The sequence below is a fragment of the Sorex araneus genome, chromosome 4 (assembly GCF_027595985.1).
Source record: "Sorex araneus isolate mSorAra2 chromosome 4, mSorAra2.pri, whole genome shotgun sequence".
NCBI lineage: Eukaryota > Metazoa > Chordata > Mammalia > Eulipotyphla > Soricidae > Sorex > Sorex araneus.
In genome coordinates this window covers 157,791,392-157,808,504 of record NC_073305.1, presented here as the reverse complement: position 1 = coordinate 157,808,504, position 17,113 = coordinate 157,791,392, and the positions used below count along the sequence as shown (strand labels likewise).

The 17,113-nt window shown below is 37.7% G+C and overlaps 1 protein-coding gene across 2 annotated transcripts in view; it reads left to right on the top strand.

The window, feature by feature from the left end:
* The window catches only part of MED23 (mediator complex subunit 23), a 48,387-nt gene extending 32,097 nt beyond the window's left edge, over positions 1 to 16,290 (top strand). For both annotated transcript variants that reach the window (XM_055135887.1, XM_055135886.1), the window contains 11 exons: positions 2,039 to 2,244; positions 2,340 to 2,520; positions 3,519 to 3,689; positions 5,704 to 5,920; positions 7,632 to 7,868; positions 9,383 to 9,548; positions 10,524 to 10,596; positions 11,894 to 12,108; positions 12,749 to 12,869; positions 13,517 to 13,648; positions 15,198 to 16,290. In XM_055135887.1, the coding sequence (XP_054991862.1) occupies positions 2,039 to 2,244; positions 2,340 to 2,520; positions 3,519 to 3,689; positions 5,704 to 5,920; positions 7,632 to 7,868; positions 9,383 to 9,548; positions 10,524 to 10,596; positions 11,894 to 12,108; positions 12,749 to 12,869; positions 13,517 to 13,648; positions 15,198 to 15,365 (1,887 nt within the window). In that variant the 3' untranslated portion in view covers positions 15,366 to 16,290. The remainder of the gene's footprint in view (positions 1 to 2,038; positions 2,245 to 2,339; positions 2,521 to 3,518; positions 3,690 to 5,703; positions 5,921 to 7,631; positions 7,869 to 9,382; positions 9,549 to 10,523; positions 10,597 to 11,893; positions 12,109 to 12,748; positions 12,870 to 13,516; positions 13,649 to 15,197) is intronic.
* The last annotated feature ends 823 nt before the right edge of the window (positions 16,291 to 17,113 follow it).

The following is a 17,113-nucleotide window of genomic DNA, read 5'->3' as shown; positions in this document are numbered from 1 at the left end:
TTCATCTTAATAGTTTATAGTTTAGAATCTTGTGAGAACTAACACATTCCCTGGAAAATACTTTCATCAGGCTGAAGTAGAGAAAAACGTAACTTATTGAAAGAATATATATACTGTACTTTTTTTATTTTTAATCACAGAGAAGAACTGTACACTTGGCTTATAGAAAATCTTCATTTGTTTTTTTTCTTTTTTTTTTTTAATTTATTTTATTGAATCACCAAGTGGAAAGTTACAAAGTTCTCAGGCTTATATCTCAGTTACACAATGTTCAAACACCCATCCCTTCACCAGTGCCCATATTCCACCACCAATAATAACAAAAACAAAAGCAAAAACAAAACAAACAAACAAACAAAAAGAAAACAGTATACATCCCACCCCTCACCCCCCCAACCCACCTCGTACGTGAGTGATAATTTCACTTCCTTTTCTCTTTACCTTGATTACATTCCAGATTTCAATACATAGCTCACTGTTGTTGTTAGAGTTTCAAAACAGACTCACTATTTTTGTTGGAATTTATCCCCGAAGAATACAGCTCTATTAACAGGGAAATATTTGATAATAAGTTTTCCACTGATGAGAATAAAGAGATAAAATGTCGCGCGGCCGCAGTAGCGGCCGCGCAGTTTACAATTTCTGTATTATAGTTATTAAGTTCACGAAGATGTAAGTTTGAAAATGAATCATTTCCCTTCCTGGAACAGCATGTAGCCAAAGTTAGTTCACAGTCTCCATACATGGGTGCAAGCACTTGCTGGAACCCCAATTCCTAAAGCTGTCTCTGGTTCCCGCTCGGTCCACATCCACCGGCTCTGCAGAGGCTTGGGCACCCGGGCCGAAAATCTGGCCGGCCGGAGCCGAGCACCGGCCCCGGTTCATTTGTTTTTATGTTAGAGAAATTGCAGGCATATTGAGCACCTGTCTTCTATAATTTCTAATAGGGTTAGAGCAGCAGTGCTCAGCCTGGAGGGCTTGTAAAGATATGGGGCTTTCATGGCCCCGGCACCATAGCTGCTTATTCAGTCAGTCTGTAATAGTTCCCTAGAATTTGCCTTTCTCACAGGTGCAAGGTGATTTTGATACTCCTGATCTGAGGACAATAATCCGAAAGCCACTGGACTAGTATAATAGAGTTTTCTTATACCGCTGCCAAATAAAGCTTACATAAGTGTCTTTGTCTTTTTCTTTTCCTCCAAAGTGAGTAAAAGTTTTGTTTTGGAGTATTTTTTGGTGGGTATTTTTTTTAATTGGCTTTTTTAGGTCACACCAGTGGTACTTATGGGTTACTCCTGCTCTGCACTCAGGAATTAGTCCTGGTGATGTTCAGGGGACCATACGGGATGCCAGAGATCAAACCCAGGTCAGCCGTGTGCAAGGCAAACGCCCTACATGCTGTACTGTGGCTCTGGCCCCCGAGTGAGTAAAAGTATTAGCAGATAATTAAGGAAGCATTGAGTTCCGATTGACTTGGGAATTTTCTTCTTTTCTTTCTTTTTTGTTTTTTTGAGGGGTGCAGGAGGCAGTCCTAACAGTTTTGGGGGCTTACTCCTTATTCTGTGCTCAGGGATCACTCCTGAAAGGGCTTAGGGGATCATATAGGGCCCTGGTAGTTGAACCTGGGTTTGTTGCCTGCAAGTCAAGTACCCTGTCCATTGTACTGTCACTCCCACCACTGGCATGGAATTTCTAAGAAATCTAGGAAAGAAATTTAAAACATTTTATAGTCAAGCCTGCATGTTTTCCTAATCTAGAACTTCAGGCCTTGATTACTGAGTTGCCTCAGATCTAGAGCAGAGGTTTTCAACCTCCTTATACATGCAGACCTGGCACCTATTTGCAGACTGGCTACTGTCAGTTAAGTGGCAATAGCTGTTTTGTAGACCAGCAAGACATTTCTGCAGACCACCTCTGGTGCCCTGCAGAACTTTGGTGTCCTGTTAAACCTTGAGATGGTTTCCTAACTGTTACCAGTGTTCTTTTAGTTACAACAATTGAATTGTGACCTTTTTTGGTGTGGGGTTTTTTTCCTTAGGCTTTCTTCAGACAAAACAATGTACCTCAGGAAAGCCGTTTCAATCTGAAGAAGAACGTGGAAGAGGAGTACAGGAAGTGGAAGTCCATGACTGTGGAGAATGATATCATTACCCACTTCTCTACTCAGCGCTCCCCTCCACTCTTCCTCTGTCTTCTCTGGAAAATGCTCCTGGAAACAGATCATATTAATCAGATTGGCTATCGGTAAGCCGGAAACCTAGATTTGTGTTCCATTTGGCAAACCTTTATGTCCAGGCAGGATCAAATAATAAAGTTTATTTTTATACTCTGCATTCCAGAGTATTAGAGAGAATTGGAGCTCGAGCCTTGGTAGCCCATGTGAGGACATTTGCAGACTTCCTGGTGTATGAGTTCTCAACATCAGCCGGGGGGCAGCAACTCAACAAATGCATTGAAATTCTTAACGACATGGTATGGAAATATAATATTGTTACACTGGACAGATTAATTCTCTGCCTGGTAAGAATACTTCATTATAACATCAGTTTTTAAACTCTTTCTTGTTTAGATCGAATGTGTGACTTATAAATCCCGTGTATTGGCCTGTTTTATCTTGCCTCAAAGGAAAAATGAATGCATACTATCCTCAAGCATTTTATCACTTCCCTAAAGAGCTTTCCCAGTTTCTTTCTCTGTGCATTTAAGGGTGTATTGGATTTCTGCCATGTTTTCTGTACTGCAATTAGTGGGGGTGGGGGAAAAATGCCTGGTCCTTGCATTGTGTTGCTCTAAAAGTACAAGGCATTCTTAAAGCGTCCTATAATGGCATTAAGTAAAAAAGCTACTGCATTGAAGTGTTGATGTAATTACTTTTGTAACTTGGGTAGCCACAGTCATAACTGAATTTTCTCAGAGCCACCCAGTATTTCCCAAATACATTTTTTCAGAAAAATTTTAGGAACGCTCCTGAAGTAGGCTAGAAAATGGCTGTTTTTCACACACACACACATATATATATACATACATACATACATATATATGTATATGTATGTGTGTATATATATATATACATATATATATATATATATATATAGGGATGGTATTTGGGGTTATTCAGTTTTGTTCACTTAGCTGTGAAGCATTGATATAAAGGTATTTGTAACCTAATAGGGTAAATAAGGTAAATCTATAAATCAATTAAAAGAATAAAATAGCGTAGGAAAATATTGAAAGAAAAGACATTTATATAGATGCTACATTGTGAAGAGTGGGTTATATCTTAAATAAAGATGAACTTTTTGGAGAAGGAATGATGAGAGCCAAAATTAGGCAAGGTAGAGCCAGACATGCAAGAATGCTGAACTGTTGTTTTGAAATAGACAAGACATACACAGAATTCTAATAAGAGTAATGTGTTACTATATAAAAGTTTAGTCTTTCAAGTTTCAAAGCCCTGTTTTTGCACAGATTTAATGCTTTCATATGTACATAAAATATATGTTTTTTCTTTTTCAAAGGCCATGCGTAGCCATGAGGGAAATGAAGCCCAGGTTTGTTACTTCATAATCCAGTTGCTGTTACTCAAGCCAAATGATTTTAGAAATCGAGTAAGTGACTTTGTAAAGGAAAATTCCCCAGAGCACTGGCTACAGAACGACTGGCACACCAAGCACATGAATTATCATAAGGTATTAATTCTAATTAATGCTGGGATTAATCCTTTTATTTTTTTTTTATTTTTTTTTTTAATTAAAAAATAATTTATTGAATAATCATGAGATAGACCATTACAAAGCTTTTCATGATTGGGTTTCAGTCATATAATGATTCAACACCCATCCCTCCACAGTTGTACATTTTTCATCACCAATGTCCTCAGTTTCCCTCCCACCCTCCCCCACCCCCACTCCCAGCTTGCATCTGTGGCAGGCACTTTTTTCTTTCTCTCCCTCCTTTTTTTGTTTGTTTGTTTTTTAGGGTTTTTTTTTTTTTTTTAATTTTTATTAAATCACCATGTGGAAAGTTACAAAGTTCTCAGGTTTATATGTCAGTTATACAATATTCAAACACCCATCCCTTCACCAGTGCCCAAATTCCACCACCAGAAACCCCAGTTTACCCCCCGCCCCCACCCCCTACCCCCTACTGTATAACTAATGAATTTCACTTCATTTTTTCTTTACCTTGATTACATTCCATAATTCAACACAAAACTCACTATAGTTGACATAACTCTCTCTCTCTCTTTTTTTTCTCTTTTTCCTTTTCCATTTTTTTTTTTTTTTAATTTTTCCCCCTCATCCCCCTTCCTGCGCCTCATAGTATGGTGTACTCCACGCCACGTTGGCCAGCGTGGGGCTTTTGCTTAGCTCATAGTCCAGAGGTGGCTGTTACAATAAGAACCTTCAATATTTCAACAAAAACTTACTGTTATTATTTGGAGTTTCCCCCCCAAGTCTGACCTGTTCAAATGGAACCGTTTCACATTGCTGACAATTATAAATGTTAAGTCGCGCAGACGCGGCAGCGTCCGCGCGGTTTTGGATTTCTGTATAAAGTCCTGGGAAAATTCTGCCAGAAATTACATATTTCCTCCGTTAGCCGGCGTGGGGCAAAGGCTTAATTCACAGTCTCCATCCATGGGTGCAGGCACTTGCTGGAACCCCAATTCCTAAAGCTGTCTCTGGTTCCCGCTTGTTCCACATCCACCGGCTCTGCAGGGGCATGGGCGCCCGGGCCGAAAACCCGGCCGGCCGGAGCCGAGCACGGGCCCGACTAGGGCTGGCTCTGTATCCTGCGGCTGTTTCAAGTTCAAAGCACACATTTTTTTTTTTTTTTTTTCTCCGCGCCACCAAGTTCGTACCTTCTCAACGGACCCACAAAATGTCGGACACCACGCCTTCTCCCGGAGGGGAGAGAGACCAAGAAGGAAGGTTCTTTCCTCCATTAGCCGGCGTGGGGCAAAGGCTTAATTCACAGTCTCCATCCATGGGTGCAGGCACTTGCTGGAACCCCAATTCCTAAAGCTGTCTCTGGTTCCCGCTTGTTCCACATCCACCGGCTCTGCAGGGGCATGGGCGCCCGGGCCGAAAACCCGGCCGGCCGGAGCCGAGCACGGGCCCGACTGGGATTAATCCTTTTAAAGTTAGCACTGTAGCACTGTTGTCCCATTGTTCATCGATTTGCTCAAGCGGGCACCAGTAATGTCTCCATTGTGAGACTTGTTGTTACTGTTTTTGGCATTTGGAATACACCATGGGTTGCTTGCCAGGCTCTGCCGTGTGGGCGTGATACTCTTGGTAGCTTGCCTGGCTCTCCGAGAGGCACAGAGAACCCGGCAAGTTACCGAGTGTATCCCGCTATAATTTGTTATGTAGCTAATTTATTTTATTATTTTCTCTGTGATTCTGCTATATTCTCTTCAGTCTTTATAGAAGCAAATTAGCTCTCTAAACTTTCTCAAGGTCCTAGGATAGCTCTACTGTTAAGGATAAATTAAAACTGATTTTAGTAGATCAGATTCTCATAACTCAAAATGAAAATGTTATTAAAAATTTGATATGTCTTTGTGATACTATTTTTGTCAAGTTGAAAACTAGATTTAATTGCATGATTTTATGTTCATCTAATATGATTATTTGGTTCTTTTTTCTGTAAAAGTGAAAGATACTCTAAAAACTTACCATATTCTCACTTCTGCAGAAGTATCCAGAGAAGCTCTATTTTGAGGGCCTGGCGGAACAGGTTGAACCTCCCGTGCCAATCCAGTCCCCTTATCTGCCCATCTATTTTGGAAATGTGTGTCTCCGATTCCTTCCTGTATTTGACATAGTAATACACAGATTTTTAGAGTTGCTTCCAGTATCCAAATCATTGGAAACTCTACTAGATCATCTTGGAGGCTTATATAAATTTCATGGTGAGTCTTTTCTATTTTAGTTCCATCTAAAAACCATATAAACAAAAGTTGGCTGAATAAATATCACCTTCTTGGTGGTAATGATTATATAGGTTTCATTTTAATAAGTGTTTAAAACTATCTCAGGAACTAGAAAGTAGATATAAAATATAGGAATAGGTGGGTCATAGCAAATGTACTAAAGAGGAAAAAAACTAAAATATGATCACAAAAGATGCCTTTAAAACACTGTGTGATTAGTTTTGAAATGAATAGAGGAAAAAGATTTGATGAGACTTAGGCTGTTATAAGCTAAAGGAACCTAGGTGGATTTCTTGGATGGGTAAGTTTTGAATTGTGCAAAGGATAAAAAATGAAGAAAAAGAACATACTAAAGAGAAGACTTCCTTTTCCTTTGGGTAAATCTTGGAGGTATTTAAAATAAAGTGTTTGGAAAATAATGACCTCATTAGGCTAAATTGAGAATGTATATATTGTATCTAATGATGATAGAGCATCTTAAATGTTGACTAAGAAGTTGTAATTGTATAACTAGTTGATAGTGAGGAATCAGTGGTTATTCATTATTCCATTCTTGCATGGAAAAGCATGTTTCGGAAAGCTGAATTCAGTTATATTTGGCAATGTGTTGATGGAAGAAGCCATTTCAAAGACTTGTGACAGAAAGTTTAGATGTATGATTTGTATCGTGGCATTGGAAATTAGGAAGAAGGGATAGATAGGTGAGTAGAACAAAGGATTTGCTCAGTTAGTTAGGGGGAAGTATTGAGAGAAAGAAACCAAAGGTAGGTTGAAAGTGGTAACCATGGTGACTGAAGGATGTTGGAGGAAGTGACTGATACGTGGAAGTCTGAACCAGCCACGCTGAAGACAGAGTGTATTTATGTGGGGAGCCATTCTTCTAGTCTTTGATCTAAGATGTCTTTCTCCAAAGCAGAGTTCCACATCGCATTTTAACACTTCAGAATAGGTGAGACATTAATGTGAGCATTCCTTTAAAAATATTTTTCTTTGGGATTAGGTAAGATTTACACGTAGTACAGAGAGTCAGAAATTCTATTCTCCAGATACTCAGGTTTTTCCCTTTGTGGCAGACACTCTTACAAGTTTCTTCTATATCCTTCCATAGATATTCTAGGTTGATGTGCTTTTGGTGTATTCCTCCTAAAATATTATATAAACTTATTCTCATTTTTTTCTAGCTTTATAAGAACTTATTTTATGTGAGTACATAAATAGCTGTGTCCTATATACTATGATTTTCTCAACTAGTCCCTTATTTTTTGACCATCTATTATATTTCTAGTCATTAGTGTAAGAGAAGCTACAGGGTATTTCTTGCACTTATATCACTTTAATGTGTTGAGGGGGGCAGTCTAGGGGAGTGGGGAGCACACTCAGCTGCATTCAGGGATCACTCTCCTGGCAGCAGAAGTGCCTTACCTGTGTACTTCTCTTCAGCACTGAAACGTTTAAAGGATAAATTTCCAGAAGTGGAATTGGCTAGCTCAGCGTATGATTAATATCTTTAATACAAACTGCATATTGTAAGTAGGCTTCTGCTTTGTCCTAAAAAAATTCTCTCTGTATGCTGTTGCCCAACTATGGAACGGTTTCAAGATCCTCTGAGCTGTAAACTGTAATCTTGAAACCAGAGGGTAGATTTTTCAGACATCAATAACCATAAATACCATGTGATTTTTCTTCATAGATCGTCCAGTCACTTATTTGTACAATACTCTGCACTATTATGAATTGCACCTAAGAGAACGTAATTTTCTCAAACGGAAGCTTGTCCATGCAATCATTGGCTCACTCAAGGATAACCGACCACAAGGCTGGTGTCTAAGTGACACTTACTTGAAGAATGCCATGAATGCACGGGAAGATAATCCTTGGATACCTGAGGATTCCTACTATTGCAGATTGATTGGCAGACTAGTAGATAATATCCTTTTTATTGTGATATGTTGGTTTGTAAAAATATATTTTATCTCTTTAAGGTAATATTTTTGAAACTTTTTCACTTTTTAATTTTTACATATGTAGACATTTTGAAATCTTAAACTATAATAGATAGGCTGAAATCAATTCATTAAAGTATATACTTAAAAACAGACTTGATTCGATGCCCTAGGCTTTATTCCTCAACATGGCAAGAAAAAAAAAATTAATGAAAGCAAACTTGATGGAAACTTGTTTTGGAGAAAAAAGTTGTTTTCCTAAATGGATGCTATATATTGTACATGCATCAGCTTGCTACTGTAAAGCACAGAATCTTAATTTCAGTATCAAATGCCTTAAAATTGAAAAAGCTATTCTATTGCTATATGTAGTTCTTTGTTTTGATTTTGTTTTATCAGAACACTACATTTAATATGTTTATATACTGTCTACTAAAAAGACCAGTTTTACCTAAATGAATTTTTTTCCTTTAGTAAAAGATACTCATTACAAAGTAATTTCTAATTCTGTATCACTGTCATCCCGTTGTTTGTCAATTTACTCCAGCGGGCACCAGTAATGTCTCTATTCCTCCCAACCCTGAGATTTTAGCAGCCTCTCCTTACTCATCATTCCCAACGATTGGAGGTTCTTTCAGGGTCGAGGGAATGAGACCTATCATTACTGTTTTTGGCATATTGAATATGCCACAGGTAGCTTGCCAGGCTCTGCCCGTGCAGGCGGAACACTCTTGGTAGCTTGCTGGGCTCTCCAAGAGGTATGCATATATCTGTTATTGTATTTGGGATGAGTACGCCACGGGAGCTTGCCAGGCTCTTCCGTGCGGGTAATAAATTCTCGGTAGCTTGTCAGGTTCTCCAAGAGGGAGAACTAGGCTATTGGATTAGGCTATTAGAACTAGGCTATTAATCTTTGGATGTTGGCCATTGATGGGATTACATGGTGTGTGTGTGGGGGGGGGGGCAGTTTCTGGGTAGTGACCGCCTAGCTACTGGAAAATGGGGAATCTGGGTGGAAGAGGCCCAGTCCCATTCTGAGTAGCCTTGGAGATTTTGGCCCAGGTCCCGCACACCTGGGTTCCTCTGCCAGTTCCTTCATACATGAGGCTCGTCCAAATGTGTGGAGAGTGGCCTTGAGCATGGCTAATTTTCTAATTAACAATTTTATATTATAAGAGGTGGGTTTATACGTGACTGTATGATAAAGCCCAGGGATGCCTCATTAGCATCTAGAGCTATACTTTAGTCAGGAGTCAGCCTGTCAGAACAGTCAGGCAGACTCATTTACAGTTGGTCATAGTTGTGGTCATTTCAATCATGTCAAATTATTTGTGTTGGTTTGTATTATTTTTAATCTGTCTGATCGCTTTGGGAATTCTTAGTCTGATATATTGATTATGGTTTACATCCGAAACATTTTGAAAATTGTAAGGCACCATACTGTTGTGAGCTTTAAATCTGAAAATAATTAAGTTGTTATTCCTTTAACCACTTGTACCTATTGCTGGCAAATCTCCTAGTCCATTTCCAAACTGTGACTGGAGATTCAATGAGTTTCCCAACCCAGCTGCCCACGCACTGCATGTTACGTGTGTGGAACTCATGGCCTTATCAGTTTCAGGCAATGATGTTGGAAATGCTCTTCTAAATGTTGTCCTGAAAAGGTGAGTAAACTGTACCATGCATTGCTGTCATGTATTTGGAGGGAAACGGGTTCCCAAGGGGAACTGAGGATACTCAAGGGCTACTCCTGCAGGCAGTTGGCCAGCCAGGCCAGATGGTTCAATGCAGGGCCTGCAAATTCGATCTTGGCTCAGGCCTGGTGGTACTGAGGACCATCAGCTATACTCCGATGTTGCTTTGGAGTCCATGCGTTGCTGATGCAGAATGCGGGGATTTGCACATGCAAGACATGTACCTCTGACTCCTGAGCTAGCTCCAGAGCTCCAAGATTCATTTTTTAATTTGGAAAGAGAGTAATATTTTTATTTGATTTTTTTGGGTCACACCCAGCTGTGCGCAGGGCTTATTCCTGGCTCTGGGGATAAATCCTGGTGGGGATTAGGGGACCAAATGGATGCCAGGAATTGAATCCAGGTAGGCTGTGTATAAGGCCAGCGCCCTATCTGCTGTACTATTGCTCTGGCTCTGAAAGTGGTATTTTATTTGTAGCTGTCAAATAGACCTGTTTTATCAAGATCGATAGATGCCCATTTAATAGTAATTGTCTTTTGATTCCAGATACAAGTCTTCAATATCAGTATAATAGAATGAGTTCTGAATAGGGTAGGAAAACTTGGATTGGTTCCCACTTCCAATTATTCGTTTACTGTTTAGGAATAATATTTGCTTGTCACTAATGACTTTCTGTCAAAATTTCTTAACTATCAGCATAAAGTAGGGGATAATAATTGAGGTAGTTTAAGTAAATGGAAATAATCTTTCAACTCAGGAGCTGTTATTAAAGGAAGTCTCTACCCCCCATATAGTTTAAATTTTTAACCTGGTAAAAACCTATTGTATTTATTGGAGCAGATCAGCCTTTAAATGACATGTATTCACAAAAATAAGATTCCCTTGTCAACAGTCAAAATTTTTTTTTAATTTTACATTTTTATTCCTTTTACCCCTATTTGCAGTCAGCCTTTAGTGCCACGAGAGAACATTACTGCGTGGATGAATGCAATTGGACTCATCATTACTGCCCTACCAGTGAGTTGATAATTGTGATTTGTGCTTAGTAGTGGAATTCATCGGATTCTCTATTAGCTAAAAAAAACATGCAGCTAGATGTCCTTCTAAAAGGCATTTTGCAGTTAACAACGTATTTAATGTTTTATGTTTTTAATATTACTACTTTGGAAATCTACTGTGACTATTATGGTTGCTTTCTGCATCACATTTAGATAAATCTTGCTGACTTGTAGTTCCCTACATCCCTTGACTCTACCTTACCTGTCTAACCTTTTTGCATCAGAATCCGCTCTACTTTTAGTTGCTTAGCACGTATATAGAGCCTTTGTTCATGCTTTTAATGCCTGTTTGGGGTGGAGGTGAGGGTGTTAGTGTAAGAATTTGGGCTACACCTGACAATATTCAAGGCTTGCTTCTGGCTCTTTGCTCAGGTATCGCCCTGGCAATGGGATCATAAGCAGTGCCAGGATCAAACCCAGTTTAGCTTCATGCAAGGCTTGCACCATATCCTCTGTACTCTCCCTAGAGCCCATATCATGATTTCTGAGAAATGATATTTCTAATAGGTTAATGAACATGACTTTATGGAAGCAGGCAGTAAACTAGCCTAGAACGAGCAGACTTTAAAGATGCTGATGAAGGATTCTGGCCTAATGTCATGGTCATACTACATGGTTGTCTGTAGAGAGAGCTTTGAATTTTGATAGTTTTGTCTAACCTCTTGTGTTCTCTGAACTTGGTTATGCACCTCAATGAGTCAGATTTCCTTATATGCTGTGTGTGTGTGTGTGTGTGTGTGTAGAAACATTTTTCCCTTTCATTGGTTTTTTTGGGGGCCACACGTGGCTTACTTCTTGTTATATACTGAGATAGCTCCTGGCAGACACCATATGTGGTATCAGGGATCAAACTCAAATCAGCTACATGCAAGATGAGCTCCTTACCTGCTATGCTATCTTCCACCTGAAATTATTTCTGAATTCTATTTGTATGCCAGTGTTATCTGTTATAAATGTTGGCAAAGTGAATTTGCTGTCTAGCAAATATCAGGTACTGAATTAACTAGATGCATGTACGGAGTTCTACAATTCAGATGACACTTTTCCTCAGGTTGTTGCTGAAAATTTTACTCTTAATGAAGTTACCATTCTGTATGTGAAGAAATCTCTCATAACACAAAAGCATAAACTGGAATAAGTAAAAAAAAATTAGGGAGTGAAGAAATGTTATTATTTTGAACTCTATGGAAAACTGGATATTGGGTGGATTGCTGAATAACAGATCAGTTTCATCCAGCTTTCCTCTGGTTTTCAAGGAGCCCTATTGGATTGTCCTTCATGATCGAATCGTGAGTGTGATCAGCAGCCCCAGCTTGACTACTGAGACAGAGTGGGTTGGCTATCCGTTCCGCCTCTTTGATTTTACTGCTTGTCATCAGTCGTACTCTGAAATGAGCTGTAGCTATACACTGGCTTTAGCTCATGCTGTTTGGCATCATTCTAGCATTGGGCAACTTTCTCTCATTCCCAAGTAAGTATCGTGATTTTTGAAAGAACATTTACTTCTAAAAAATTTTTAATCTCCACATTTGAACTTTATAATCTCATTCCATTGAACATTTTGCAAAGTAAGCGTTTTAAATAAGAAGGATTTCTAGAAATTTGGAAACTTTTTTTTTTGTAATAATTGTCTGGGGGAAAAAATCACTTGTGGAAATATCTGATGTCTAGTTTTCCCTTACCGTTTCATGAAGCTTAGTCAAATGCATTCTTTTTCCAGAATATTTTCCCAAAGTTGCATATTGAATCAGTTGACTGATATTGGCCTGTTTTCTTCTTATTTCTTATGATGACAAAGTTAGTATTAACTAGATTCAAGTTACTGGAGAGTGACATTCATAATAGTTTAATTGCCTCTTATTATTTTAGATATTTCACCTTCTGTTATTTAAAAAAGAATGACTCCTAAATCTGAAGTAATTTGCTTCAGTAATAAAATGAACATCCAGTGAGAGGTATACAGTTAATTGGAAATTTACCAAAATTAACCTTCCCCCCCCCAAAAAAAAGATAAACTTTACAAATACTTGGTTAGGCTGTAATAATAGCATTTTAACAGTTCAGCTTATTTCAAGTCACAAGAGATTTTCAATGTTGATTTCAAATTTTAGGTTTCTGACAGAAGCGCTTCTCCCTATAGTAAAAACTGAATTTCAGTTGCTTTATGTATACCATCTTGTGGGACCATTTTTGCAAAGATTTCAGCAAGAGAGAACTCGATGCATGATAGAGGTAAAATATAATCTGAATTTTTATTTGAAATAAGATTATGTTTTAAAAGACCTGTTTCATTTCTTTCACAGTGATTTCTAAACTATCATAACGTGAAGTCAGTTTAGTCAGATCTAAGACCTATTTTAGAGGATTCCCACTGTGTTTATAACTAGGTGTGCCTATTAGGAGTTTGATGTGGAATATGTTTAATTAGAGAAGCATGGGAAATTACCCATCTTCAAGGCGGAGATGAAACTTAGAATAGAGAAGTGAATTTGAGAAGATGTACTAGAAGTGAATTTGAGAAGATGTATTGTAGAATTGAGAAATTAAAGTCTGAACATTCAGATGCGATTAAGAAAACATCACCCAACGAATCCCTGAGACTGCAGTTACCCTAAAACTGAGAGATGCTTTCTAGAAAGGGGATTGGATATCCCTTAAACTTATGAAAGACTGTCTTGAATTGGAGTTATTTTTCAGTTTATTCTGAATGCAGGCTGTAGGGTTTCTCTCCCACGCTAGTGGAGTTTTGTTTGTTCACTGGTAATTCTTTTAGACAGTCATGTTTTCCCTCCATGCTAGTCTTATAACCATCCAACTGTTTCATGCTGAATTATTGAAACTTTTTTTTAATAATTTAAATCCTTCCATATTATTTGTAGATTGGTGTGGCATTCTATGACATGCTGCTGAACGTAGACCAGTGTAGCACCCACTTAAATTATATGGATCCTATCTGCGACTTTCTGTATCATATGAAATACATGTTTACTGGTGACAGTGTAAAAGAGCAAGTAAGTTAACTTAATATCTTTAATGATGTTTACCTTAGAAAACTTGACAATATGGTGTTAGACTTTTGTTTGGGTGAGAAATGTTAACTTCATTCTTTTTAGGAAATTTACACCACACCTTTTTAGGCTATATGAGTATACTACTTTCTAGGTGTAATGTAAAAGTCAGTACATGTTTTACTTCCTCGCACTTTTCTCCTTTGAGAGAACATCTGAAAAAGAAGTAGAGAGTTAATTTAATAGTCATTTAAAAATAACAGTATGATGATGTTACTGAAAATAGCAGGGAGGTATTGTGAATGAAAAGTATACTTTCTTCACTGTGACAAGGGCAAGTTGGACAAACTCCAGCTTATGTTAAAAGACTGGAAATAAAGAGGATAACTCTGGCTTATTCTACTTGAAGGGACTGGGCATGCTTACCTTGAATATTTTATATTCTGGGGAATTGTTCATGCCCTCACTCTTTTAAGGATTGTCTGTTCAAATAGATATTAGAGTTCTGTGTCATATGTTCTGTGCTTCAAGTGACATAAAAATTCTGGTGATGTTAACATATCAAAAGCCACTTTCTAATATACCCCAAAGCTGAAAGGGTATATTTCATGACTGTGTTTGCTGTCTCTAAGAAAGAAAACCTGAGCCGCATTGGAAGGATGGAGGCAGGGCAGATAGGTAGAATTTAGTGGTCTTTACTCTTACTTTAATATTATTTCTTTCTTTATTGGCAAATAAAACCTGATTAACTTAACAAGCTCTAGTCTACTGGGCATTTTGCTTAGAGCTGGGGACAGTGTGGTGTACCTTTATGCCTTGACAAGATTGTCAAGAAGAATGTCATCAAAAACAGTAATAGTTTGTTTAGTATATATTTCGTAATTTAACCTTTGGACAGCACAGTGAGAAAGGAAAAATTATTAATGAACAGATCGTTTTTGGTCAAGCTGAGTAAGCTATAAAATCGCTGACTAAGCTATAAAACTGCTTAATGTTTTTTTGTAACACACTGACTCCTGCGCTACAGTTTGTGTTAATTAAACCACACGCAAGTGTGAGCTCCTGGTGGTGTGATCCAGCGTCAGCATGTTTTAAATCATTTTAAGTAGGAGTACAGTTAATTTAATTTATTGAATTCCAACTATATAGATCAAAACAAAAAAAGTTATTCTGTGAAGAAATATTTTAGCTCTATTATTCTGAGAACTACAAAATATAATTGTGCTCATGTGAAAATTGCATTTTAATAAGGTGTTTAACTTTATGTACAGTTAACATTAATTTTACTAACTTTTGGTAGTGGAATGACTAGTTAGTAAGGTAAATGGGTATATAGTGTGTGCATATGTGTGAGGGACAACAGTATTTTTTCCTCATGAAGAGAAATAATTGTATCTGCTTTTGTAAAAAACATAAAGCTTTGTAGAGAAATTTCTTAGCTGTCGCACTGTACTTCCAGGTTTGTTGCTAGGGGTTGTGGGAAAATATTTTTAAAAGATGAAAATTGATGTTCTCTGTTTAAAATATTTTTTAATACATTCTTTTGTCTTAGGTTGAGAAGATTATCTGTAACTTGAAACCAGCTTTAAAACTTCGTCTCCGGTTCATCACACACATCAGTAAGATGGAACCAGCAACAGTGCCTCAACAGTCCATGAATAATGGGTCTCCAGCACCGCAGTCCAACCCGGTGCCCGTGTCCCTACCAGTCACCCAGTGACATCCGGGGGCACAGCAGTGAAGATGGAAACATAACTCTCTGGAAAGTGCACTCACATCTGTTCTATCTGAACATGGTCATTCTACAGTGATGTAGTAGAAGCAATGAAGTTCAGATTGTTTTATTTTGATTCAGATGATGAATCTTTTTGTACCTTAGACTCCTCTCTCCCTATTACTTATTTGTCTCTAAGAGATAAGTAATTTACATGTTTTTCTTACCTATAACAATTTACTCAAAGTACTTAGGAATAGGTCTGTTACCAAATGACTATTACTAGACACAGTCTTTTTTATCCTTGTATTTTTAACTTTTTATTATTATTATTATTGACAAATGCAGTCTCCAGATAAATTGTTTTAAATGTCCTATACCTGTGAAATAGTATGAATTTTTTTGTATATCTCTTTTGGTTTATCTTTGGGCTGCAAGACTTCTGTCAAGTGAAACACTAGAATGCATCACGGGAACAAACATGGTTGCATGCATATTTTTTAAGTAGCTTACATTTGTATCAGATTTCTAAGAAAATGGGCTACTGTTTCTTACAAGTAGATTGAGAAGTTTTTGCCTTTGCTGTGATCATGAACTTATATGAAATTTTTGGAAGCAATAGAGGAGTCAGAAATGTATCAACTTCCGAATTGTGTTTGTTGGTTCTCTAGTCTGTGTTTTTTAAATATGAATTAATTACTTTTCCAGGTTGAAATTCTCACCTGGCAGACAATGTGATTCTTAGAATTTTTATAATCTTGATATTTTAAAACATATATTATTATTTTTAAATATATACATTTTTGTTCTTAAGGATGTATTGGATTTTGAAAGACCGTTTGTTAATTTGGGAATGAATGGTATAAAAAACGTAAAAACTGAAAAAATAATTAGTAAAACCTGTTGAATAAAGTTTCTTATTCTGAATAAAGTGTCCTATTCGTTACTTCATTGAGTGAGTGTTGTGTGCCAGGTTGCCTGCGGGCAGATTTATAATAAAAAGCTGGGATACCTCCATGGACTGTCTGATACTGACCTGGGAATTAAGAGTTATCAAATGATTTAGGATAGTGAAATGTAGCCAGCTATATAAACTTACAAATTTTATTTCCCAATATTCGTTCTAGCCCTTTCTATGGTTCATAACATTGTAATCAGTAAATTTTTGTCATAAAAATCTAACTTAAAATTTATATCACAGTGTAAGTAATTTTTCTAAACTAATAATAAAATTCTCCAGAAAATGGACATAGAAAGTATCTTGCTAAGTGAAATGAGTCAAAAGAAGAGGGACAGATACAGAACTACTGCACTCATTTGTGAGGCAAAGCAAAAAATAGTATGAGACTGATATCCAAGACAAAAAGAAAAATGGGGGCCAGGACAAGTGGTCAGTGGTTGGAAGCTTGCACAGTGTGGGGGACAACAGGCAGTTAGGATAGAAAAGGGACCAGTATGACAATAATAGCTAGAATTGATCACTGTGGACAAGAACTGATATACTTGATTACCTTGTGTTATCTTTATTGCAAACCAGAATGCCCAATGGGAGGGGGAGAGAGAGAAGAAAAGTCCCCACCACAGAAGCAGGTGGGGGTGGGAGAAGTGGGGGCAGCAGGGAAACGGGGACATTGGTGTTGGGGAAATATACATTGGTGAACGAATGGGGGTTGGGACATACCTTATAAATGTGTCTCACCGTGATTCCATTAAAAAATACATGAATGAAAAATAGATATCTTTAAAACAAATTC